General features: G+C 47.8%; 1 protein-coding gene across 1 annotated transcript in view; it reads right to left on the minus strand.

Moving 5' to 3' along the window:
• Positions 1 to 26,717, minus strand: part of CADM4 (cell adhesion molecule 4) — a 28,881-nt gene extending 2,164 nt beyond the window's left edge. The window contains exons 1-8 of the mRNA XM_056847686.1: positions 26,712 to 26,717; positions 14,935 to 15,127; positions 13,388 to 13,540; positions 11,488 to 11,622; positions 9,446 to 9,607; positions 7,004 to 7,094; positions 2,369 to 2,541; positions 1,068 to 1,196 (exon numbers count right to left, since the gene is read on the minus strand). Coding sequence (XP_056703664.1) covers positions 1,068 to 1,196; positions 2,369 to 2,541; positions 7,004 to 7,094; positions 9,446 to 9,607; positions 11,488 to 11,622; positions 13,388 to 13,540; positions 14,935 to 15,127; positions 26,712 to 26,717 — 1,042 coding nt within the window. The remainder of the gene's footprint in view (positions 1 to 1,067; positions 1,197 to 2,368; positions 2,542 to 7,003; positions 7,095 to 9,445; positions 9,608 to 11,487; positions 11,623 to 13,387; positions 13,541 to 14,934; positions 15,128 to 26,711) is intronic.
• Between the last annotated feature and the right edge of the window lie 315 nt (positions 26,718 to 27,032).

Here is a 27,032-nt window from a genome sequence, read left to right on the forward strand (position 1 = left end):
GAAAGAGCCCCGAGGAAGCAGGAAGCGTTTGAATCCCCGCTGCTTTGTGATTGGCTGTGAGAGAAAGCAACCTTCCTGTGGCCCAAGCTTTGCCTTCTGCACAGAGTTTTGAGCCAGCCTGAGGTCAGGGGATAGGGAAGGAGAGTCGGGTTAACAGAGGAATGGGAAGACCCGAGGTTTGTGAGGGCTGGCAGCGAGGCCATCTCTAAGGGACGGAAAATTACTCCAAGGAGCAACTGAGTCAGATAGGGGGGCGAAAGTGAGTCCAAGTATCCATGAATAAATGACCTGTGTCTCCACAACCGAGGTACAGCTAGGACACAGTGGTGCCCCTGGATCACTGGGGCGGGGGGCGGGGGAGGAACAACCACCCAAAACATTTTCCCACCCGAGAAAACATCATGTTTGCCCTCTCCAAATGGAAGAAGAGAGAAGATGGGGAGAGGCATCTCCCTCTCTCCCTCCATCTTTTCCCAAAGATGTGGATTGAAAATAAGGCTTCTGTCCTTCCCCCAAAGAAGCTCTGCCTCAAATACCTCCACTGAGGTTTTATCATTGCCAGCTTCCCTGCCCTGATCCTAAAGACTACAAGCAGGCACGGTAAAAAAGGAAAAAGAACAAAAGGGAGAAAAAGAAAGAAAAAGAAAGAAAAAGAAAGACAGGCTCTTGAGGAGCTACAAGAATTCTGTGTCCGTATGGCAGGTTTTCATGATTGGTGGTGGGAGACCACAGTCCCACAGTCAACGGGCACTCCTATTTCCTATTTATAACCAGGATCTACCACCCTTTTCTTATTCTAGGTTTCCCCCTCCCTATCTGCATCCTGCTGGTTACTGGATCTACCAGCATGGTGTAGGATCTGGGAGACCCAGGTTCGAATCCCCACTCTGCCATGGAAGCTTTGCTGGATGACCTTGGGCCAGTCACACACTCTCAGCCCAACCTACCTCACAGGGTTGCTGTGAGCATAAAATGGAGAGGAGGAGGAAAAAATGTAAGCTGCTTTCTGTCTCCATTGGGGAGAAAGGCAAGGTATAAATGAAGTAAATCAATACAATTATGCTAACCTTTCTGCCGGATAGAACACCAGACCATGACTATAAGGACGCAGATGACCAGGAAGACGAGGAGTGCCAAGATGCCCCCGACGATGGCGTAGGGCACTGAAGTCTGGGCTTCTACAATAGCCCCAGGGTCTGCAGAAGACAGGAAAAGGTTAAGGGCTGGGGGAAGAGGAGCCCATTCCATCAGCTGCCCTCTTTGCGAGGGGCAAGGCAAAAGAGTGTTCGGCCTCTCGTTCCTGGCCAGTGGGGTGGGTGATCGACTGCTTTAGCTAGCAGCCACTACCACACAGCAGAGGGTGGCCTGAGACCCTAAGTCAGGCCCCCACAAGCTTTTAGAGCCTGTGGCATCTTGGAACTGAAACAAGGTGGTGGGTGCAACTACAAAATGGCTGCGGCAGGAGGCGGAGCCAACCACAAAACGTCAGGGAGTGAGGTTATGCACAGCTCTAATAGTACGTCTTCAACATTTCCAACAGAAGCTCTGTGTAACAGAGGATGCCTTTTAAAACGAACATCCTGTTTTAAAATATTTTATCGCATACACACAGCTTACTTTCAGTCTCACACAGTGAAGATCCTTGTGAGGTGGTGGTAGCTGCTGCCAAAGCAACATTTTGAAAAGTCTGCACAGATAATCAGAAGCCACGCTGGGCAAAAGCCTCATCTGGCCCCACCCACTTTCTAAAACATTCGGCAGGCACCGGGAAAGGTGTTGGCCGGCGCCTTAGAGGGGACCCCTGCCCTAAATCTTTCTTCATAGGGCATGACTTCTTAAACCTCATCAATATAAGAATCCAGGTGGGGGGACACACACACCTAAACACTCCTCTATGCAAAAGGGAAAAAAGGGGGAGAGTCACACGAACACATGAAGCTGCCTGATACTGAGTCAGACCCTCGGTCCATCAAAGTCAGTATTGTCTGCTCAGACCGGCAGTGGCTCTCCAGGGTCTCAGGCTGAGGTCTTTCACATCACCTACTTGCCTAATCCCTTTAACTGGAGATGCCAGGGATTGAACCTGGGACCTTCTGCATGCCAAGCAGTTGCTCTGACACTGAGCCACGGCCCCTCCCCTTTGAGCACAGCCAACCAGATAACTTTTCTTCCAGACATGCAGATTTCCTAGCTGAGGACAGGTGAACTTCGACCTGCAGTCTGATGAGGTAGAGCCCAGGTAGAAGGGCCTTGCTCTAGGGCTCAAACCAGGAGCCACTGGGTGGGCAGTGGTGTTCTTGGCTACAGTGAGCAGCACTGTGCCAGCACTGCGGAGAGTAAAAAAACCCGGGCAGCTACATTCGCTTACCATAAACGACCAGCACATATTGGTCTGACGAGCGGCCGTGCTTGTTTTCCACCTGGCACAAGTAGGTACCGTTATCCAGCATGCTGAGACTGTGGATGGTCAACGTGTCGCCCTGTATCAGGGCCCGCTCCGGCAACGAGTCGTTCGCTCGGCTCCAGTTGATCTTTGTGGGGCTAGTGAGGAAAGGCAGGGCAGCCGTGAGTTAGGACTTTCGCCTCTGACTCCCCCTACTTTCTGGACCACATTTCTCTCCCCCCCTCCAATCTACCACCCCCGTCCTCTCTTCCCCACCACTTCCTTCCTTCCTTCCCCTTCAAGGTTATTTGCAGCTAACACTGCCAGATCCAGTGATGGATGGGAGACAGAGCTGGGCGGCTGGATCAAGGGGCGCTGGAGTAATAACTCCGCTCGGGAATTGTATCCATCAGTCAGACCAGCCAGGGAGAGAGCTACGGAGAGGGGCAAGGACAATTTTTGCCCAGCACAGAAACAGAGGATGGGGCTACTGCGCCTTCAGTAGTTGTGCAGCCGAGGGAATTTCAGTAGATGCAGTTTTCTCATGTCCCAGCGGCGCAGGGCTGAGCAAAACCGGATCGGCTGCAATTCCCTTTCCTGTGCAATCGTTAAAAGTACAGCGAACAGCATTGGCGCTAAGAAATCCACTGGAGAGTTTCTGAGGGTTACATTGCTTTCTCTGAAGTAGATGTGCATTTCTTCGGGCCCCACACCCTATGCCCCTCCCCCCAGGTTGTTGCTGCTCAGACATATGCTGAGTTTTTTTGAACCAATGCAAAAACAGGCCAAACCCATTTATCAGAGAGGAACGGGATGAGAGGACACAACATGAACAGTAATTCCTCTTTCAAACTGGTTCTTGTGGGTTATCCGGGCTGTGTAACCGTGGTCTTGGTATTTTCTTTCCTGACGTTTCGCCAGTAGCTGTGGCAGGCATCTTCAGAAGAGTAACACTGAAGGACAGGGTCTCTCAGTGTCAAGTGTGTAGGAAGAGTAATATATAGTCAGAAAGGGGTTGGGCTGAGCTGAATCATTGTCCTGCAAAAAGTATCAAAGGTAATGTGCTAATCATTGTCCTGTAAGTATCAAGATAATGTGCTAATTCTACCAACTATTTTGTCAGATTGCACAGAAAAGCCATTGAAATTCATAAACATCAGCACAACTTTAACAGAAAAGAAGAGAGTTTAAGGATGAATAAGGCTTGGCTTCCTGTCCTGAAAACCTCCAGACTAACAAAGACTACAGTCAACAATAGCCATGCAGATTAGCTTTGGATTTCACACATTAACAGATAACTTCAGGATACAATGGTTCCATATTAACATACCACACCCTCATTAGCACATTATCTTGATACTTACAGGACAATGATTAGCACATTACCTTTGATACTTTTTGCAGGACAATGATTCAGCTCAACCCAACCCCTTTCTGACTATATATTACTCTTCCTACACACTTGACACTGAGAGACCCTGTCCTTCAGTGTTACTCCTCTGAAGATGCCTGCCACAGCTGCTGGCGAAACGTCAGGAAAGAAAATACCAAGACCACGGTTACACAGCCCGGATAACCCACAAGAACCAATGAACTCTGACCGTGAAAGCCTTCGACAATATCCTCTTTCAAACTGTTGCTGTTGGCAAAAAACCACCACCCGACTCCAGGTCGATCCCTGTTTCCATCCCCTGCTTCTGAAAGAAACACTGTTCTGAGACCCCAAACTATGTTCACCTGTACCTAGGGTGGCCAATCTCCAGATGGTTTAGAAAACTAACAGCAATTCAGGCTAATAACCAACAATGTCAAGAAGTGTATTCACATTCAAGAATCACATATCATTGTTTGCATCAATGACAAAAATTGCATACATAACCAGTTGAACCAATTCCAAAAAACTGAATACAATTCCAGCACGTCAAGTCCTTGAAACTGACTGTTTTCATCTGACTCTGATTGTCAGTGAACCACTTGTATACAATCTGTGACTAATATCACAACTGAGTATAATTTGCCAAGTCCAATATTTTCTTCCTCCGGACCGTTGATCGACTTGGGAACATAGGAGTTCACAGTGGGAGGAACCAGCAAAATTGTGGTCAGCTCCACATACAGTTCCATCAACCATTCTGAGGAAGAAAATATTTTGAAACAGATGGATATTTTGAACCCTGTAAAAGAAAAGAAGAAATTAAGATAGACTTGGCAAATTATACTCAGTTGTGATATTAGTCACAGATTGTGTACAAGTGGTTCACTGACAATCAGAGTCAGATGAAAACACAGTCAGTTTCAAGGACTTGACGTGCTGGAATTGTGTTCAGTTTGGAATTGGTTCAACTGGTTGTGTATGGAAGTTTATGTGTGCAATTTTTGTCATTGATGCAAACAATTATATGTGATTCTTGAATGTGAATACACTTCTTTGCATTGTTGGTTATTAGCCTGAAGTGCTGTTAGTTTTCTAAACTTACGTGGTCAGCAGTTCTTCCCCTTATTTTTGATTTGTATAATCTCCAGGTAGTGGCTGGAAATCTCCTGCTATTAGAAGTGCTCTCCAGGCTACAGAGATTAGTTCCTCTGGAGAAAATGGCCTATTTGGCAATTGAACTCTATGGCATTGAAGTCCCACCCCTCTCCAAACCTCGCCCTCTTCAGGCTCCACCCTCAAAATCTCCAGGTATTTCCCAACCTGGAGCTGGCAACCCTACCTGTATTCCATGTCCCACACTAGTTTTTGTTCATTTGGAGATTTTAGCATTTCTTATCCCCAGAGATTTGAGGGAGCGGGTACCATTTAGAAATGCATTTTACTGTAAATGCCTGTCCATACATCTATGTTCCAACCTCCCACGTGGCCACGAACTGTCGTACATCTGAGAAGCACAGTTGTTGGTGAAATTTCACCTTCCAACAATATTGGAGCAATTTTGAAGGGAACTAAAACAGTTCCATTTAGGTCAGAGTGATTTCTCAAGAGGGGGGATGTGTGTTCACATATTCCTAGCTAGGACCCAAGAAGGATTTGGTGGTGGTGAAAAGTGTCGTCACATCGCAGCGACTTATGGCAATCCAGTAGCAATTTCAAGGTGGTTTGCCATTGCCTGCCTCTGCATAGCAACTGCGGATTCCCCTGAGGGAATGAGGGCTGACCCTGCTTGGCTTCCCAAACTGGGCTAGCCTGGGCCATCCAGGTGAGGGCAAGAAGGATCTAGAGACAAACTATACAAGGTGTTGGAGTTTTATGACTGAAATTCCAGATGTGTTATTTGGCCCAACAAGCACCTTTGTGGAGTAAGGTGATTTTACCCCCGCCCCCCATGCTATACTGTTCCCCTGATTAAAAAATGGCATTCATGGATTGCTTTAAGCCCAGCCAGAGAGAAGGGTAGATTTTCAACTGAGGACACGGCACAGGTGGAAGAGTTAGCCACCATCCCATCCTCATTGTTTATAAATTATTAATTGAAAAAAGTGCAACCAATGCAACTTGTAAAGCTACACTTCCCCAGGGCTAACAGAAGTGGAATAAATTATGCAAAATATGAGAAATACAACACACAGCACCACCCTAAGCAGGGTTACACCCTCCTGAGCCCAACACTGGACTCAGAAGGGCATAACTATGCCTAGGATGGCACTACTAATCCTCACTGATTCTATCAGTCGATCAGTTCAAAAGATGTCCTCAATCCATCAGGAAGCAGATTTTTTAAAAGCATTTTAAGATTTTAAAGCATGCAGTTCCAAAACACACACACACACACACACACACACACACAGAAACAGGGAGTTGACGCCATCTTAAAAGAGGCATTCCTCCTCCTCTCACACTTGGGAAGGAATGCCTCTTCTGAGATAATGCTGACCCGCAACATGAGACCGCATCACCTGAAATCTGAGAAGGCATGCCTCCACCCACCCAAACAATCATTAGCCAGCAGAATAATTCAGATGCAGCCAATTAATTACTGGCCAGAACACCTGAGCACAGCCACTATCCCCCCCCCCCCGACTTTTCTATTATTTCGAGCCACTCCTGAAGGTTAAGAAGCAGAAGTTCCAACCTGTACTTGGATCTGCATCCCAGAGGAGAAGTGTATCCCTCCTCTTCCTGCCACTGACCATAACAGTTGTCTAATACCACCGTTTTCTGGCAGACATTTTAAGAAATGAAGCTACTGGAGATGGAGCAGGAAACCAGATGGGAGCTGGCCACTGTGTTTGGAGGAGTGGGAAATCCATACCATTGTTTAAAGTACTTGCCGCAAGACACGTTGAAGGTCCGTGCAGAAAGAAAGGTGGGAGACAAATGCTTTAAAGAAATAGAACCCAGAAGATCAAGCAACTAACTTTAAAAAAAAAAAGGATGACAGCCAAGAGCAAGTACCATTTTGTTGATTTGCAACATTTACTTGGGTCACACAATGCAGCTTTTCTTGGCACAGATTTCAGGGTTTTGTTTATTTACTTAAGTTCAAGGGTACCATGGCACAGCCCTTATCAGGCACTCCCTCTCCCCAAGAGAAGAAGGTAAACTTCGGATCCTGTGTAGATCCCAACACATATCTTTTCAATTCTAATTACAGCTTCCCCCCATTCTGGCTAAGTACTCACGGTGGGTTGCCGTTGACGGCGCAGGTCAGGACTAAGGTGTCTCCTTCCCGCATCACTCCTGGGGGAGGGCGGATCCTCACTGTGGGCGAATCTGGGGACGGAGGGTGGAAAGAGAAGAGAGGGTAAACAGGAGGTTCCAGTACCACTGAGCAGCCAGCATACAAAACCTCCGTAGTCCACATGCAAGGAGAGGCACTTTGTCACTCTAAGCATTTTTTAAAAAATGCTCCTTCAAGATCTACGAACTGTTACCAACTTTGGAAAGGGAGATTTTGCCCTATCTTTCCTTTCCTAAGAGTGACCTTGCGACCGAAGGGAAGTAGATTTGGCCGCTTCGGCAATTGGACTCTATGGCATTGAAGTCCCTCCCCTCTCCAAACCCCGCCTTCCTCAGGGTCCACCCCAAAAGTCTCCCACTGGTGGCAAAGAGGGACCTGGCAACCCTATAAAGAAACCATCTAACACATTTGAAAACATTCTAAAACATAATAAAACCTTAGCACGCTGTAATTCTGTGATTCTAGCTTTGGCGCCCAGTTTCCTATGTAGGGAGCAATATTGGGATGGTTGTTATAGCATCATGCCCATATTACAAATCTCAGGGAAGGGGGCAATGGACCCAGGAGATATGGGGGAAGGAAGGGTTTAGGATAGGATCATATCAGACCCATAAATGAGAAGGGGGAAAAGGGAAAAGGGAAGAGAAAGGGAGGGAAGAAGGAAAAGGGAGGGGAAAGGGGGGAAAGGGGGGAAGGGAAAGAAGGAAAGGAAGGGAAAGGAAAGGGGTGGGGGACCAGTACTCTGGTGGTACTGTTGCTGTCTTCAACCATAGGCCTGGTGGAACATCTCTGTATGGCAGCCCCTGCGGAAAGCAATTAAATCCCGCAGGGCCTGGGTCTCACTAGGCAGAGCCCAAGCTAGAAAACAAAAAAAGATGGATTAAAACCTTTCTCCCCAAAATGGCTCATGTGGGGTTAGTGTTAACAGCTCCAGGTTGGGAAATTCCTGGAGATTTGGGGGTGGAACCTGGGGAGGGTGGGGTTTGAGGAAGAAGGGACCTCAGCAGGATATAATGGTGCTCAGCCCAATCTCCAAAGCAGCCATTTTCTCTACGGAAACTGATCTGAATTGTCTGGAGATCAGATGTCATTCCGGGAGATCTCCAGGCCCCCGCTTGCAGGTTGGCCAACCCTGCCGGGATTTCTTTATATGAGGGAATGTTTAAAAATACATACTAATTAGCATTGAGCCCATTAAACAGAGATTTTTTTCTCCTCTGCTAAGTAATAATTAAGGCAACACCTTAGTGAACACAATTTATCGGTAAGAAGTTATGGTATAATAGCTGTTATCGTAGCAATAATAGTTTTCACAGTTTTTTGTTTCTCCGGGTCTCACACAAATTTTAGAGTGTTGATTGGCCCTCAATTTATAAGAGGTCAGAGACCTCTGCTGAATATAACTTGTGACTGGCTTGCATTAAAAAACCAAATATAAACAGTATTTTTTAAAAAAAGAAATGGGATCTCCCACCGCAGTCTAAGGTGGTCCAATCTACTGCTTCATTCTGATGCGCACAGAGAGCCAGTCATGATTAAAAAAAAAAAATCTCTCCCCATTAAAACTTTTCTTATATGCAACACATGAACACACTGGAGAAACCAACAAAATTTTCAGGGTACCTGAGCTGACAAGGGGAGGCGCTTTGACTCACGACAGCTCTTATGCCCTGAAAATCTTGTTGGTCCCTTACTGCAGACCAACATGGCTGCTGCCATCCTCTGAAACACTAGAGAGAGAGGAGGACCACGTTAAATCTTCTGTCTGACCATGCTGATTTATTACATAGATTGTTGTTGGTTTACACAGGGCATAATTCAGAGATAGGATACACCCCATTCCCACTGGCAAAATGAAGTGATTCAGTCCTAAATACTATCACCTCCTTCTGCCTCAGCATGCAAATCACCTCTTTTAAAGACTTTTAAAAGGGTAGTGCTCTGGCTTGTCCTCCAGACTCCATGGTCTTTACCATGGAGACTAGAAAGTGAATTCCTAGAGTGCTGTTGCCATTTTTTCTCTCTCACTGCCCAATGTCTCATGATGAGGGTCATGACCTCAGAGAGGGAATTTTCCTGGTGGAAGTGGTAAATGGCAACTTTACCTCTGGGCAACAACTGGCTTTGAGAGAGAACCTCTACGTGGAGTGCAGGGAAGGGGTGATGCGCAAGCTCCTCCAAACTCTGTCAAGTGGCCCATTGACCAGGCCTGTTTCCTCTCCTATTTACTCTCCCAGGAACTGGATTTGACTTAAGGGCAGCCATCCAGAAAGAGGGGGGGTGGGGAAACCATACAATGCAGTCCATAATATGACATCTGAATGCTCCTCCACCCCAACCTTTTAGCTCCTGCCCCACCATCCCGACCCCTGCTGTCACTTACAGTGTACATCTAGCACGTACTGCGTCTGTTTCTGCTGCCCTCGCAGCGCAGGGTGGTTGGCCTCACAGGTCACAATGCTGCCATGGTCCTTACGCTCCACCCGAAAACGCAGCACGTTGGTAATACTGAACACTTTCCCATTTTCTTGCTTGCTACTAATGCCTAGAAAAACACACAGACACAAAAAGTACCGGGTGAAGAAGCCACTTCTGAGTTTCAGGCTCCTAAAAAGGAGCAGCTGCTTTAAGGCGAACTGATGCAAACTTTCTATTTTAGGTATTCACTGTGGGGGGGGGGGGAGAAAGAGTAGGAGTGGAGGCTAATAATGCACTCCATGGATATGGCAAAGAGGCATATGGATGCAGCCTCAGCCATCCTACACTTTTGGAGTCGGCAGTTCTTCCTGGCAAGCAGCTTCTTGGCGCCTAGCTGAAATTGTGAAGACATCAAAACACATGAAGTCAGCTTATACTAAGTCTAACAATTCATCGGTACTTTCTACTCTGACTAGCAGTGGCTCTCCGGGATCCCAGGCAAAGACAGGTCTTTATCTAAATCTGCTACTCCGAAATCTTTTAACTGGAGATGTCAGTGATTGAACCCGGGATCTTTACGTAAGCCAAGCATCTGCTCTCCTCACAGAGCCACGGCCCTTTTACAATTCAAGTCTGTACCATCCCAGGCTGCTTCCACAAGGTGAGGATTCTCTGCTGTGAATGCGGAGCCTGCACACTGAAGACAAAACTTCCACAGAATCCACATTTTCCTCCATCTTTTTGTACCAGTCATCATGGTACCAGTCATCATGGCAACTCCCCTCCCTTTTTTTGTTCCTTTCTTCATGTGTGCATGTGTGCACAAGGATTCTATTAAGATTTAAAATAGGCAAGTGGCAGTAGATTTTTGTAGTGTTATAGCAATTGCCAGGGTTTCTTTTTTAAAGGCTCTCAAAAAGCCCTCCAGTGGTACGGCAGCGGGGAAGGGGGGGAGGGAATGTTGGGGAACGTGGCACCCACAAAGAGCTGATGGCAGGAAAATTGGCACCTACATGGGTGAGAACAGGGGTTCTCAACATTTTTGACCCTGAGGGCACCTTTGAAATTCTGACACATGGTGGGCGCAGCCACAAAATGGCTGCTGCAGGAGGTGGAGCCAGCCACAAAAGACCTGCTGCAGCTTGCCTTCAGTCACACAGTTAAGATCCTTGTGCTGTGGTGGCAGCTGTTGCCAAAGCAATGTTTTTAAAAGTCTGCACAGCCAATCAAATCTCCAGTGGTCAATGAGAAGCCTTGCTGGGTAAAAGTCCCACCTTGCTCCATTCGCTTTCTAAAAACACTTGGCAGGGCTCCAGGAAAGGTGTCAGCAGGTACTGTGTGCCCACTGGGGCCCCTAGGTTAGACGTTTGCAGGTCAAGAAAATGCACACCATTCTGTCCAGATGGTGTGCCAACATGCTTGGACTTTACAAAAAGATTGGAGGAAAGCAGGTTAGGGAAAGAACTAACGAAGATGGGGGAAACCTAGAGACTGGATGCTTACAGCATGATATCCTCTATCACATGGAAACGACAAGAAAATAAAGAAGCCTATCAGTTTGGATTCCAAGGCAGGAAAAAAAAAACCTCAGTGTGGAAGAGGCAAATTAGTATATTTTTGACCTCCCGGCCACTGAGTTAACAAAGGCTCATTTGAAGAAGAAGAGTTGGTTTTTACATCCTGCTTTTCTCTACCTTTAAGAAGCCTCAAAGCAGCTTACAATCTCCTCCCCCACACACACACAACAGACACCTTGCAATGTAGGTGGGGCTGAGAGAGTTCAGAGAAAACTGTGACTAGCCCAAGGTCACCCAGCAGGCTTCATGTGTAGGAGTGTGGAAACCAACCCGGTTCACCAGATTAGAGTCTGCTGCTCACATGAAGGAGCGGGGAATCAAACCCGGTTCTCCAAATTAAGAGTCCGACCATCCTAACCACTACACCATGCTGGCTCTAAACTTCCACAGGAGGAGAAGTCTTTGGATCCTACCTGCTCCTAAGTTATACCTGGTAATGGTGTTCGTTCCCGGTACCAGCGCAGGGTGGCAGCAGGGCGTGATCTCGGAACGATGCAGGTGAGTTCTACCTCTCCTCCTTCCACAGCCTGTTCCTTCACCTCCACCAAAGGGTTTGCTGGTGGCACTGTAAGGAACCGCAGCAGGGGTTACAAGGATGGCGAGTAGGGATGGCCGCTCATCTTGGGATGTTCAGGGCAGCTTCACTCATGCAAACACCCAAAGCAGCCTCAACAGTCATGATTCTCTCTCAGAGGTCTGGCGGTTGCAATGATATCACTTCTTTTTTTCTTGCTGAGTTTGCAAGTTGACTAAGAGATTCCACACCTGTTACTTAGATCTGCCTTTATCTTGGTCAGTTAGTTGGAGCAATTACAGAAAAAGGCTAGATTAATTATTTTTTAAGATTTGTGGTTGGCCTTCTCATCTTGCTATATCGGATGATCTCATATGCACCTGTTGATTGGCTATTTGCACTTATGTTGCTTATCTCTTATTTAGTGGTTACAATCAGATATCTAGAAAGAACCACATGATTGTGATAAATCCAACTGGGAGAAAGATAAGACTGATATTTTCCTATAAATAAGCATTCTTGTGATAGGAAAATCAGATTTCTCTGGCTGGAAGTCTCAAAAGAAGGTGTGCGATCTCTTGGTAATATTTTGGGTAACCTAGGCTTTTTTGATAATCCCTAAAAGCAGTGAGAAAAAAGCTGAAGCCTGGTTTGTTTTAAAACCATCATCAGCTATAATATGATTAAGCAATGCTAGGAACAATGTTAGCATTCATTTCCACAGTATTTGTGGGGTTAATTTTTGGTGCCATTATTTTTTCCTATCTTGCTCCATAAAAGCAATCTTTTCTTTGCTCTGGTTTGCTGGTTAACAGTTGAAAAGAACAGAACTCTTTCCCTAAACTTTTGCATTATCAGAGTTAGAGGCAGAAAAGTTCCGCTAACGTGATGAACCTTGGAGATCTCTGTGGCTAATCAATTTTTCCACAGGCACAGCTTTGGAAACTGTCTAGGGCAGAGTCTTTAACAGGGTGTGAGGGAGAAGCTCTCACTACAGATAGGCTGAACTGGCACTGGTGAAGAGGTGTTTAGGCAGAGTTGTGTGCTCCGTACTTCTGTGGTATTGCTGCTGCAAGTGCATCTTGGGAATTCCTTTCTACTTTTAAGGTTCCTGCCCTCAAGGTGGGAGGACAGGCTGAAAAGACAAACATCTCAGCCTGAATATGTGGCCAGAGGTTGGGGGTTTCGAGGCTCAGCACAGCTTTAGTTCCTTGTTGTTACCTCCCCCCGCCCGCTCCACCCCTCCTGTCTGCAAAAGAAGAATAAGTGATGAACAATAAGCACACAGTTGTTTAATTTTCGTAATTAGTCCCAAGTACCTACATTTACGTCAATTAATGAGGAATTTGGATCCTCCCTGCTCTCCTCCCATAAGTAAGACTATCGAATGCGTTAGTCTGGGGGGCCATATGCTTTTACAGCTTGCCAACTCCTGCCCCAGAACTTGTGTTGTGGTGTAGGTTAGGCAGAGGTGTCAAAGTGTGGCTTTCCCCATCACCATAACTCTGTGCCGTGTGCAACTGTGCTCTCCTCCCCCCCCCCCCGGGCAGGTTGCCAGATTCATCTGCACTGTTATTGGCCGGTCACTGGACTCTCTGGCAGTGAAAGACTTTCTTTTCAGGCACCTCACAATCCGGGCCGGTGGGTGAACACCCCTGCCCCTGCAGAGGATTAAACTAGACGTCCCCAATTCCATTCCAGCTCTGTGAAAACTGTGCCTATGGAACTCCGTCATAAAATTCCCGATAATTGGTACTGTCGCCTCTTTGGCTCCCTTTCCAAACTTGACGGTGTGATGAAGGCAGAGAAGACATACCCAGCACAGTAAGAATAGCGATCTGATGGTGTGTGTCATCTGTGTACAGCTGACAGAAGTAGCCACCTTCATCTTCCAGGCGGGCATTGGAGAGCACAATACGGACTTGCTTTTGGGTAAACTCCACCAGCTGGAAGCGCTCATCTTTAAGGGCTGTGGAAAGAGAGGGAAAGATGACCCAGTTATGGGCTGTGGAGGTCAAGGGTTCCTCCCCCCTCCCCAAGATTTTTGGGGGATATTACCCTTCTCAGGAGGAGGAAGAAGTGTTGGTTTTTATACCGTGCTATTCTCTACCCTAAGGAGTCTCAAACTGGCTTAAAATCACCTTCTCTTCCTCCCCCCGCAACAGACACCTAGTGAGATAGGTGGGGCTGAGAGAGTTTGGACAGAACTGTGACTAGCCCAAGGTCACCCAGCAGGCTTCATGTGTAGGAGTTGGGGAACCAACCCAGTTCACCAGATTAGAGTCTGCTCATGTGGAGGAGTGGAGAATTGAACCTAGTTCACCCAATTAGAGTCTGTTGCTCATGTGGAGGAGCGGGGAATCAAACCCGGTTCTCCAGGTTAGAGTCCACCATGCTTAACCGCTATACCACACTGGCACCATTAGTGACAGGATGTTGGGTACTGTGGACTTGTAATCATAGAATCATAGAATAGAATCACAGAATCATAGAGTTGGAAGGGACCACCAGGGTCATCTAGTCCACCTCCCTGCACAATGCAAGAAATTCACACCTACCTCCCCCACACAGCCCCAGTGACCCCTACTCCCTGCCCAGAAGATGGCCAAGATGCCCTCCCTCTCATGATCTGCCTAAGGTCATAGAATCAGCATTGCTGACAGATGGCCATCTAGCCTCTTCTTAAAAACCTCCAGAGAAGGAGAGCTTACCACCTCCCGAGGAAGCCTGTTCCACTGAGGAACCGCTCTGTTAGAAAATTCTTCCTAATGTCTAGATGGAAACTCTTTTTGATTTATTCTGTAGCCTTTCCTGAGTTAAGTCCAGCCCTACCATTAAGGGAAAGTGCACCTGTTTCTTTATGGAGCAGAGTTTGGGCTACAGTTGAAAAACGTCAAAAAGCCAACTGTGTTATTTAGTATTCTGTGTTTACCACAGCAGAAGCACATTTTGTACTTTCTTTCTCAAACATAAAACTACCTCGGGGCCACTTTTAACCTCACTGAATGGGCTTATCCTCACATTCACTGAGTAACTGGTCATTTCTAGGTCAGACTGGCTAGTGACCCCACAGTGGGTGAACATTTGCCATCTCTTCATGCACGTGGCACATCTCACTGCGTTTGCTGGAACCGCTTATTCAGTAAGCACCTTTTGAACCACACCTGATCCCTGTCTGTGGCACATTATAGTATGGACTGCATACCCACACTGACCTGTAGGGGGAACTATTGAGCGGAGGATCCAGCTGGTGGGCGGGGTATTGACTCCATGGCTTTTTGTGCCCTCCTATCTCTATGGCTCACACATCACTCACTTGGCCAAGCCCAACCCACAAGCCCACTACCGCCACAGATCGGTTACCCCGTGTGCCATTGAAGAAAAGGGTCTGGCGGGATGGGTTCTGGATCACCACTATGGAGCCGTCATACTGGTGCAGTCTGCAGTTGATTTCAGCCTGGCCACCCTCTGCCACCGTCACGTTCTCAGCTTGGACCTCCTGAGCTCTGGCTAGTGCAGGGAGGAAAACAAAACAATGGATGACTATCACAGCGAACTAAAGAAGGGATATTGCAGAGCTTCAGAAGGTGCAGAAAAGAGCAAACACAATGATCAGGGGGCTAGAGCAACTGCCCTATGAGGAGCAGTTGAAATGCTTAGGGCTGTTTAGCTTAAAAAGGTGGTTAAGGGGATATAGGATAGAGGTCTATAAAATCATGCATGGTATGGAGAGAGTGGACAGGGAGAAGCTTTTCTCCCTCTAGCTTAATACCAGAACGCGGGGTCATCTGCTGAAGCTGGTGGGTGAGAGATTCAAAAGAGATAAAAGGAAGTATTTCTTCACACAATGCATAGCTAAATTGTGGAACTCCCTGCCCCAGGATGTGGTGATGGCTGCCAACTTGGAAGGCTTTAAGTGGGGAATGGACATGTTCATGGAGAAGAGGGCTACCCATGGCTACTAGTCTAAATGAATACTAGTCATGATGCATATCTATTTTCTGCAGTATCAGAGGAACGTGCACCTATTATAATAGGTACTGAGAAACACAGGCAGGATGTTGCTCCAGTGATCTTGTTTGTGGACTTCCTAGAGGCATCTGGTTGGCCACTGCGTGAGCAGACTGCTGGACTTGATGGGCCTTGGTCTGATCCAGCAGGGCTTTTCTTACATTCTTATGAGTCAAGGAGAAGAGAGCAAGGCTTGAACTGGGATTCACCATAGCTGAACACCAGCACCTGAGTACCTGTTTACAATGGTCAAAGTAATAAAATAATAATGGTACCCTTTGAGTACCAACATCATCAATCCAGAGAATGTGAGGGCTGTTATTGGGATTTTTTCCCCTGCAGCTGCTGAGAGACAGACCACTCCTGAGCATGTGTGGAGTCCCGCTTCCTTTAACACTAACCAGAAAAAGCCTAACTAGCCTCCTACAATCGAAGGTAAGCGAGAGGCAGGTAAGGATACCAAGCAGGTTGGACCCTTTGAAGAAGGTGTGAGAAATTCAGCACCAGAGGACTAGTATCTTTATACAGAAAGCCACATCATATACAAGATACTATTCTGTAAAAGGCCTACACTAAAAATGTGATTTTACATTTTTGTTCCAGCCCTTGGCCATGTGCATCTTCCCTGGGTTGACCTCCGGATTCCTCCTCCTGATCTTTTCTTTCCCCCATGGTCCTCTGCCCCATTCTCTCTTCCAATGGTGTGTTCTCTTCCAACCTCACTACCTCCTTCCCTTTTGCTTGCCATAGAATCACAGAGTTGGAAAGAACCTCCAGGGTCATCTAGGCAAACCCCCTGCACAATGCAGGAAATTCACAACTACCTCCCCACCCCCGCGCACACACACTGTGAGGCTTCTCTCTAGCCTCAACGCAGTTCATCCAATGGCAGCGAGAAATCCGCTCACCCCCATGACATCAGAGCAACTCAGCCAATCCCTGCCAGAGACAACACCACCACTATACCTTCCTGTATTGCATTGCAAAGTGCCAATCCCTCATCTTCCGCCTCTACCGCTGTTACATTATTTTGCAATTAACAGAAGATGAGTCATCTGGAGCTCCCGCTCTACTGATTAAATGGTTCATTGGTTGTGGCACAGCATGGTAAGAGATGACATGGGCTGACAGCCGGTGGGCAGCAAACTCTGCCAAGCAGCTTAGGGCTAGACTAGATGGCTTTGTGGGTTACCTCTAGGATTATAAAGCCAACATCCCTTTGTCTCATGAGACATAATACCACCACCACCCCTCTCCAAAACAGAGACCCATTATACCACGCAATCATAAACCAGGGGATATCGCAGTAATGTGAAAACTAATAAAGCAAATAGGAACAGTGAAGGGCCTACGGGAAAAATATCCTTTAAAAAAAGATGGGCATTTGCAATGTACGCAGCAGACGAAACAGCAAGGGCTGGGAAATATCACACTATTTATACTGGCTCATACATTTGTCAATCGTGTATTCACTTATACGTTTCTCTGACTGACTGCATCCTCCTAAGAGACTCAGAGCTTCTCTCAGTGCAGAGTTGGTTATTTATTTAAAGCCCTGATCGGTCACCTTTCCAGCCCAAAAGGTGCTCAAGGAAACTTACAAAAGATAAGAAACCTGGTTTTCCATGCCACTTAATATATATATATATATATATAGAGAAAGAGAATACAGATAAAACTAAGCCCTCGAGGCAGAGCTGGTATCATGCCTCCGTCCTCTGCAGAGCCTACACCATGGCATTAAATTAATGCCAGACAGGAGTAGAACGATAATAGATTTAATAAGACTCAAAGCATTGTAAGTATCAATCCAAGCAACGAAATGCCAAGTGCTGCAGTCTACGCTGCTATGTACATCCCCGCACAATACAAGCTTAACATAAATTTAGCTTTATGTTCAATGCTTATCCCAAGCGTTACACTAAATATATTTCCTTTCTTTCTGGAAAACACGAGAGTAATTATAATTGACTCAAAGAGCAAGACATCCCAATGGTGGTGGATCTCTCCTATGAAGGCAACGTTACCTGACAGATCAGCCTGGCAGGGAGTTATAGCCGCTCGGCCTGTTTGTGTGTCCTTCTCTCCCAGACAAAAGACCCTCACGTTGGCTTTGACCATGCATGCCCTCCAGCTTGCCTGCACGCTCGACATTCTAATAGAAGTGCACGTTCCGTGCCCTTATTACACCTTCCTTCATGCCGTTTGTTGCAGTCTGTGGCCACCGACATTTCTGGAATTTTTTTTAACATCGCCACTGCCGCCGCCACTGGTGGCCATCCGAGGCAACGACAGGCGGGTACCAGTAAAGGACAGCGGAACAGGATGGATGGGTGTGACCCATGCGGCGTAACCCACTAGGAAGTTCTCCAGCTGGAGCTGCGCAGAAATGAATGGAAGTTGCACAAAAGCATGCGTGCTTCATGTGAAAGGGAATTTTCCATCTCGGGCACAACAGTGGGTAGGAGCCGGACTAAATTTTACACGAATGCTGCGGGCTCCTGATTTACCTTTCTTGCTGTTCCTGAGCATCCTGACTCCCTGTATCAGCCTTTTGGGGAGATCAGTGGGATACAGTTGGATGGATGTGGTGGAAGGAAAAGGAACGTCCTACTCCACTGACAGAACTGCTTTGGGTGAGCAGGAAGTTTTTGCCTGGATCTAGTCTACAGTCTTGAGCTGGTTCCTAACGGCCACCCTATTAATGTTGATTCTAGCCAAAGTGACAGCCAGCATGGTGTGGCGGTTAGAGCAGGGGTGTCAACCACAAGTCCTGTGGGCTGGACCCGGCCCCCTGAGCCAGCTTGGTGTAGTGGTTAAGAGCAGTGGTTTGGAGTGAATCAGGTTTGATTCCCCACTCGTACACATGAAGCCAGCTGTGTGATCTTGGGCTAGTCACAGCTCTCTTAGAGCTCTCTCAGACCCACCTACCTCACAGGGTATCTGTCGTGGGAAGAGAAAGGGAAGGTGATTGCAAACTGGTTTGATTCTTCCTTAAGCAGTAGAGAAAGTCGGCATATAAAAACCTTCTTCTCCTCCTCCTCCTCCCCCCCCCCAATCCGGCCCGCGAGCCAGCCAAGGCAGTCACATTTCCACTCTCGATCTGGGCTGGCGAGGCATGGCCCGGCCCGACAAAGTGGCATTTATGTCCTATCCAGCCCTCGTAACAATTGAGTTTGACACCCCTGGATTAGAGTGTAGGACTAGAATTTGGGAGACCCAAAGTGGAGGAGAGGAGGAGGATATAAGCCACTTTGGGAACCCTCTGAGAAGAAAGTCAGGGTATAAATTAGGGTTGCAAGATCTGGCTTGGGAAATACCTGGAGACTTTGGGGATGGAGCCTGAGGAGGGTGGGCTTTGGGGAGGGGAGGGACTTCAATGGGGTATAATGCCAGAGAGTCCACCTTCCACAGTGGCCATTTTCTCCAGGTGAACTGGTCTCTGTTGCCTGGAGACCAGTTGTAATTCCAGGAGATCTCCAGCTGCCACCTGGAGGTTGGCAACCCTAGTATAAATGAAGTAAATAAATAAATTCAACAGATGCATGTTCTCTCTGTTGAACCCCACCACATTTGCTCCTGAAAGTTGGACACCAAATCCATGCTGAAGAAACCTGGAATCTGCAACCTATATAGATGGTGTATGTTAAAATGAAATTGCAACATTTCTGCTTTTAAAATCACTATTTTGCATAGGGATCTTCCCCCACACTTCCACTATTCAATTCTGTCACTGACCTCTCTGGCTAGCGTTCTTCCCTGAAACATGACAGCGACGGTCACTGCCCCCGACACGTGAGGATAAAAGCTTTGGTGTAACCCTGGTGCTGTTCTGGCCCAGCAAAGCCTTTACTGCCTTTTTAAGAGAAGTTTCAAAGCAGTGGAGAAATGTGTGGAGATGTGAGCAAATTCTCACAGGTGCAGGGACAAAAGATCACAGAAGCATATGCTGAGGTGGGTAGAAAATAGCTACAGAAAATGCACATTCATAAAGGTACAATAACTTATTCTCTCATTCCTCCCTTGAGCATGGTCATATGAGATTTCCATCCAGCTCGCTAGCTATTCCTGAAAGCCTTGTGGCACTCAGACATATGGCAGATGTGGAGGGTTAGAGGTTGCATGGAAGGAGTTCCTCACTGGAGGGAAAGGAATGCTGCAGACCACTGTTTTCTGCATTTTTTGGAGGAGTGCTAAATCACTGAAACCGGACTGCTGGAAGCTCCTGTGCAGACATGACCCGACACATGTATACCAGAGGCCAAAGAACCCAAGAGCTCTAAAAGGAATTAATTCACAGGCCCGTTCCCTGGGCTCAGATCCATAAATTAGAATCCACTTTTGACATTTACTTTCCCCAGCTAACCTTCTGAACGCAGACGCAGGGAGGCAAGTCTAAAACGAACACAGGATGCACATCTTCCTAATCTGCACATGGGTCAGCTGCAACTCAAAGACTCTTGGGCAAAAAGCTCCTACAGGGCTCAGACCTGGATAGGACCATTCACACACTGCAAGGCAAAAGAGAAGGCAAGACTAACCCCCTTCTTTTTAAATACACTGCTTCGTTCTCCATGCTGGAAGATTTTAACATTGGCGGGTTTTCAAATGTCCAGCACCTGCCCCTGCATCCTGAGGCACCACAATCCAAGCAAATCTGAATCCTGCGATTCTTCTGACTGTGTACACTGATTCTGTGCAGCCATACAACTAAAACAGGATTGGTGTACAGAAAGAAGCCAAATGGACAGAAGGGTAGCTCAATTCGAGTCCAGTAGCATCACAGAGATGAGCAATATTTTCAGGGTATAAACTTTGGAGAGTTAATGCTCCCTTTATCTGATACAAGTTGGAAAGGAGATCTCTGAGTCCTTATATCCCAGTCAGAAGATGCGAAAGATGTTGCAAAGAACTAATTCAGTATGCAGGGATATATCAGTTTATATGGAAGATGGATGAATTCAGTGATGGGTAGAGGTTGTTTTTACATGCATGGTCAGAAAGAATGGTGCGGTTCTGCTCACAGATACATTTCTTCCCACTCACCACCCACCTTCTCCCCTCTTGGTACCAGAATTTCCCTCTCCTTCTCTCCCACCCCCATACTGCCTCACATCCAGCACACAGCGTCCCACGCTGCTTGAGATTCCCGGGGACACATTCCAACCATATGCCTCTCGCTAAAAGGTCACGAAATGCGAGCCCATTCATCAGGGCGCTGCGCCAGGGGCTGAGGAATTAACCCCACTACAGCGGGTCCCTGCAAGAAGCTGATGCCCAGCAACGAATGTACGTCAAGGGCAAACCCTTCCACCACTGCCCACCAGAGGGCACTTCACGGGACCCACCCCAGGCAAACTCTCCCTGTGGGAATGGGCCCCGAGTCAGTCCCTTTGCCATCCGTATGACAGACAAGCAGGGACAAAGGTAAAGTTGCCAATGGTGGGAAGATTCCTGAAGATTTGGGGGTGGAGTTTTGAGAGGGGAGGGAAATCAGTGGGACACAGTGCCATAGAGTCCACCCTCCAAAGCAGCTATTTTATCCAGGGGATCTGATCTCTGTTTTCTGGAAATCAGTTGTAATCCCACATCTCCTGTCCTCACCTGGCGGTTGGCAACTTTAGACACAGGTGAAGACCAAAGGGGGCTGCATGCCAAATCAGCCCCCACATCAGCATTCAGTCCCCAGCACCACCTCCTTTCAAGAGATTTCTCTCCTGAAAAACTCAGATCTGACTGAATGGATGAATAAACTAACAGAATATGCAACTATGGCAAAGCTAACGCCTCTTATACATAATAGATCAATTTCAGAATTTCAGGAAAAATGGGACGTTTTTAAAAATTATATAGCAAAAAATTAAGAATAGAATTAAATAAAAACAGAATATAAAGATTTAGGTAACACATGTTTTAGGAGCCCCGTGGCGCAGAGTGTTAAGCTGCAGTACTGCTGTCAAAAGCTCTGCTCACGACCTGAGTTTGATCCTGATGGAAGTCGGTTCCAGGTAGCCGGCTCAAGGTTGACTCCGCCTCCCATCCTCGGTCAAATGAGTACCCAGCTTGCTGGGGGTAAAGGGAAGATGACTGGGGAAGGCACTGGCAAACCACCCCGCAAACAAAGTCTGCCTTGGAAACGTCGGGATGTGACGTCACCCCATGGGTCAGGAATGACCCGGTGCTTGCACAGGAGACCTTTACCTTTACCTTTAACACATGTTTAAGAATAAATATATTATCAAAATATGAAAATGTACTGAGAACATAGAGAAGTGTAATTCAAATAAGTTAATCATTAATTTCAAAGTAAGCTCCATATATAATGTAATAATTTGTTTATGTTTATATGTTTGCTTTGTATTCCCATTTTGACAGGGCTTGCAAGAACATCCCATAGATGGTGACCCCTGGGAAATCGTTCCTTGCATAAGCAAAGAGAGACTGCAGCCTGAACGGAACGGGGGTGGGGCGTGGTGCCAGGGGTACGGGCCGCACTGAAATTACGGGCCTCGGTGATCTAATGAGCCAACAGGCAGGGGTGGGGGATCCGTCGTGCTGCAGAGCCGAAAAAACCCAAAACCCTACGATCCGCAGAGCTCATTTCATGATGTTCACCACAAGGAGAATACATCAGGCAGACATTACTCCGTTACTCGAACTAATAAATCTATCATATTTCTCAGATTGATTTTAACCGACGGGGGTCTCACACACTCCATTCAGCTTCAGTAGCACACAGGGAACAATTCATTCAAGGCAGCTCCATCCAGGCGACGTGCGCTAACCACACCGGCCTTCGCTCTGGCTTGTAGACAGTCTTTTCGCCTATGGAGAGTAAAAACTGAATCCTAGTGACCAGGCAGAGATGAGCGAAAGGAGTCGCATCCTCTCTCCATCCCTCCCCCACCACGCTCCTTTGTTTTACCAACGTGCGTAAATTTATCTAACATAGGTACAGAGGCACGAAGGAATTTGTGGGCTAGTCGCTTCTGTAGACTTAATAGTATCATGATGGTTTCTGGCGGGTAAGACCAGACGGAGTAGATTTCATGGAGAAAGCCGCATGTCCCAAGTACAGTTGCCAACCTCCAGGTAAGACCTGAAGCTCTCCTGGAATTACAGCTGATCCCCACACTACAGAGATTCACTCCACTGGAGAAAATGGCAGCTTCAGAGGACAAACTCTAGTCTATGGTATACCACAAATCCTAGGCGAAACCCTCACCCCAAATTCCCTCCTCCACAGGCAGAGCCCTGAATCGCCAGGAATTTCTCAGGTTGCCAACCTCCAGGTGGGGGGCTGGAGCTCTCCCAAAATTACAACTGATCTCCAGACTATTCAGTCCCCCTAGAGAAAAAGGCTGCTTCGGAGAATGGACTGTGTGACACAATACTCTGCTGAAGTCCCTCCCCAAACCCCAACCCTCCTGGGGTCCCACCCCCCAAACCTCCAGGAACGTCCCAACCTGGAGCAGGCAACCCTCTTCTCAGAACAGAGCCGGCCAGCCCTAGTCACAAACCCTATTTATTAAAACATTTTTACCCCACCTTTCCTCGTGGTGCAAGGCGGCTACTACAAATGCAGCTTTCTCCTATTTAAGCCTTCCTCCATGAGGACTAGAAGCACACTTCAGTGCAGTGGATTCTAACACGGCAATCTTATGCAGAGTTATGTTAGACAAAGCCCACTGATTTCAACAGACTGGACAAACTCTGCATAGGATCAAGCTGTGCATAATCTGTTTTGAGTAGCAATCCCTTTCATGAACCTGTGTCCATGGCAATAAGACAGTTACAGATTGGTACGAAGGACTCTTTGTTGTTGTTGCTTAAAGATAAGAAGACTTGCGTTGCATACTTTTGATCCAGATGCCAAAGCAGACTATCTTGTTTTTCACACACATCCCTGGATAGGAATGATATCGAGCAACCACCCCTTTCCCCTTCTCTGTCAGTGGAAATAACCATCGGTCTTTCTGATCTGGGACTGTCGTCCGACCGGCTTTCTTTAGGGTGTTTTCCCCCCCCCCTAAAGCCCAAATTTGAATTTGTTCTAGCCTGCATTTCCACATATTCTGAACAGAGCTCCTATTATGAGTGGGTTGGGAGGGGGGAAACAGGTCAGCTAGTGATTTCAACTGATGAGTCCATTCTTCAAAAATAAATGGCCAACTCGCTATCTGCAATCTGGCTGCCCTGACTCTTCCCTTCTCCATGGTAACAAACACAAAAACAAAAACCCAAGCCGCCATTTCATTCTCTTCATCTGCGCAAGAAAGCCAGACACTTGGATGCTGCGCTTCACACGATGACAAGCGGGAGCCTCTGTGAGGACCAAAACGGGGGGAGGGGGGAGAATCAAAATGGCAGCCCCACCTCGCGGTCTTCACGGAAAGGAACCAAGATGGCTGCTCCTCGGACGTTTACCTCCGCTTTAGAGGTAAACAAGCCAGCCAATGAAGCAGGCTGGCCTTTCCATATTTTACAGGGAGCAATAAAAACAACTGGAATAAAAAGTGGCCTCCATTCATACCATCATGGCTGCCTCTTGACAACATGATGTCTGCCTGAGGAACAAGTATGGGCAATTCCTAGGCATTTTACAAAAATATAGTTACTCCTTCTACCTGCAATTCCAGAACCCCCCCCCCAAAAAAAACCTCTTTCTGAGACGATAACCACGGCTGATGGATGGGGACGCATCCGCCACAAGGGCCCTGTGTGTGGAAAGGGACAGGGCAGGACTGCCTGGCAGGCAGCCATCGTCCAGTGCCAGCCAATGGGAAAGCGTGGGCTTTGGAAATGCCAGCCCCACATCCCTCTGCGTCCATTGTATTCACACTCGGTCCCTCGGCGGCAGGAAGAATGCCCTCCTTCTTCCCAGAGCTGAAAGCGGGGTCAAGGCTCTTGCTGTAGCAAAGAGAGGAAGGATTTGGTCACAGCTCCTCGGTGCTTGCCCTCAGCTCCAGAAGGGAGAGCATCTAGGTTTCCTCAAACATAGCCTCAAAAATCCTTCCTGGTTAACATTCAAAAAGGAAGGAGAGTTTATTTCCTAAAAACAAATGGCTCAAGAAGGAAACAAGGGAATTAGCATTCTGCAGGCACCACCAGTCTGCCAGCGGACTCGCGCTCTGCCTTGAGCTTCCGGCGCATCCCAGGGAGGCCGTGGAAACCCGTGAACTCCTCGTGCCTGGAGGCACTTCTGGGAGGGAGGAGGGCTAATGGACTGAAACTTAGTCCCGACAAAACAGAGGTGCTACTGGCGGGCAGAAGGACTGACCAAGGAATTGAGGTGTTTGCTGTTCTGTTCCATCCCCCCCAAAGAAGCAGGCTTGTAGCTTGGTGGTGCCGATGGACCCAGGCTTCCTGTTGGATCCGTAGGTGGTGGCCATATACAGGAGTGCCTTTCACCAGCTTCGCCTGGTGAGCCAGCTGCAGCCTCTCTTTAGCAAAACAAATCTTGCCATTATGGTGCCTACACGTCTAGACTACTACAATGTGCACTACGTGGGTCTGCCCTTGAAGAGTGTCCAGAAGCTACAGTCAGTACAGAATGCTGCAGCCAGAATGGTGACTAGAGTGGGTCGTAGGGACCATGTCACTCCAGTATTCGACCGGTACCATGACTCCTAATTTGCTCCTGAGCCCAATTCAAGGTGCTGGTGTTGACCTTTAAAACCTTATATGGGTCAGGACCGACAAACCTTAATGACCGCCTACTCCCATATGAACCTACCCGACCACTAAGGGTCATCTTCAGGGACTTTGATTTGGGTGGCCCCATCATCTAAGGTTAGATGGGTCAGGCAACCCAAGGAAGGGCCTTCTTGCTTGTGGTACCAAACATTATGGAACTCCCTCCTCAGAGAGATGACTGTGTCCTCTCTATTATCTCATAGAATCATAGAGTTGGGCCATCTAGTCCAACCCCCTGCACAACGCAGGAAAGTCACAACTACCTCTCCCCATACCCTCAGTGACCCCCTACTCCATGCCCAGAAGATGGCAACAAAAACCCTCCAGGATCTCTAGCCAATCTGGCCAGGAAAATTGCTTCCTGACCTCAAAGCCCACAGCCTCACAGCGGTTGGGGACCCCTGCCCTTTACAAATCAGCAGAGGAAGGTGGCGCCTGGATCCAGCATCCACCCTTCAGGGGTTCTGTGGTACGCAGAACCAGGGCGGGGAAAAAGTTCAAGAAAAGAGGGGTCTATGATGCAGCACACAGTTCACCCCACCCGGCGCACATTGTTCCTCTGCCCACGCTCAGCCTCAAAAATCCACACACGCCATCTCCCAGCTGCGGCGCGCAGATGTGGGGAAGGGTCATCTGTGCCCTTCAATTACAAGCCTTCTGGGAACAGAAGCTTTCCCCCTTGTTTGTTTTATGATCCGCTTGACGCGGGGTAGTGGAAGCGGACACAGCACTCTGGGAGAGGAGAGATCTTAACCTTTCCCCCACCCAGCCCTTTTTAGGCCGTCTGATCTCATCAAAAGCCCCTGGGCTAGGGCTGGCCAGACATCAAAATAACCTAAATAAATACATTAAGGGAATTGGGGGGGGGGGGAGACTTGCAGCTGTCCCTCCATCTGACTGTAAAAGGGAACAACGGGTCTTGTTCTGTCCTGGCCTCCGCTCGATACATCACTGGGAGTGTTTTGTTGGGCAGCTGGCATTGCCCTTGCCACAGGGGCACATCCTGGCACCACTTTCTAGACTCCAAACTTGCAGATGCATTTATAGCCTGGAACACCAGCCAACAGCAAAGGAAGCCAGGAGCATCTCCCCGTTTTGCCTGGGATGAGAGCTCCTTTCTTTTGCACCGACTCTGTCCCTTTCCCCTCAAGCTTAGGGTTGCCAGCTCTGGGTCAGGAAAAACAGAGTTGCACTTACCTGTAACTGCTGTTCATTGAAGTCTTCGGTGCAGACACACATGTGGGACTGCGCCTGCGCGCAGGCCTGCCGCCGGAAACTTTTACTAGCCTCAGAACTCTAACTGGGGATGCCCCTCCCTCCTCCGCGGTCGGCTTCCCACCAAACCCACCGCGTGCTCCTGGGAGGGGCCATCCCCTCACTCCTCAGTTCCTTGCCCGCCGCCGACCAGTATGCTGGGCTTTTTGCCCTCTTACCGTCATGGCCCAATATCTCACACCATGACTCCAGACATCACTAATCATATATGACAAGAAGATACTCAGATTCCCCTTTGTTTCTTTTTTTCTTTTCTTTTTTTAGGTCGACAGCAGGGTCGGAGGGAGGGATGTGTGTCTGCACCGAAGACTTCAATGAACAGCAGTTACAGGTAAGTGCAACTCTGTTTTCATCTTCAGTCTTCGGTGCAGCCTCACATGTGGGATTATAGCAAGCTTACCATGAACGGAGGTGGGTGTCGATTCTAGGAGAACAACATCTGGAGAACCGCTTTTCCCACTGCAGCATCACGTCTAGCC

This window comes from Euleptes europaea, chromosome 3 (assembly GCF_029931775.1).
Source record: "Euleptes europaea isolate rEulEur1 chromosome 3, rEulEur1.hap1, whole genome shotgun sequence".
NCBI classification, from domain to species: domain Eukaryota; kingdom Metazoa; phylum Chordata; class Lepidosauria; order Squamata; family Sphaerodactylidae; genus Euleptes; species Euleptes europaea.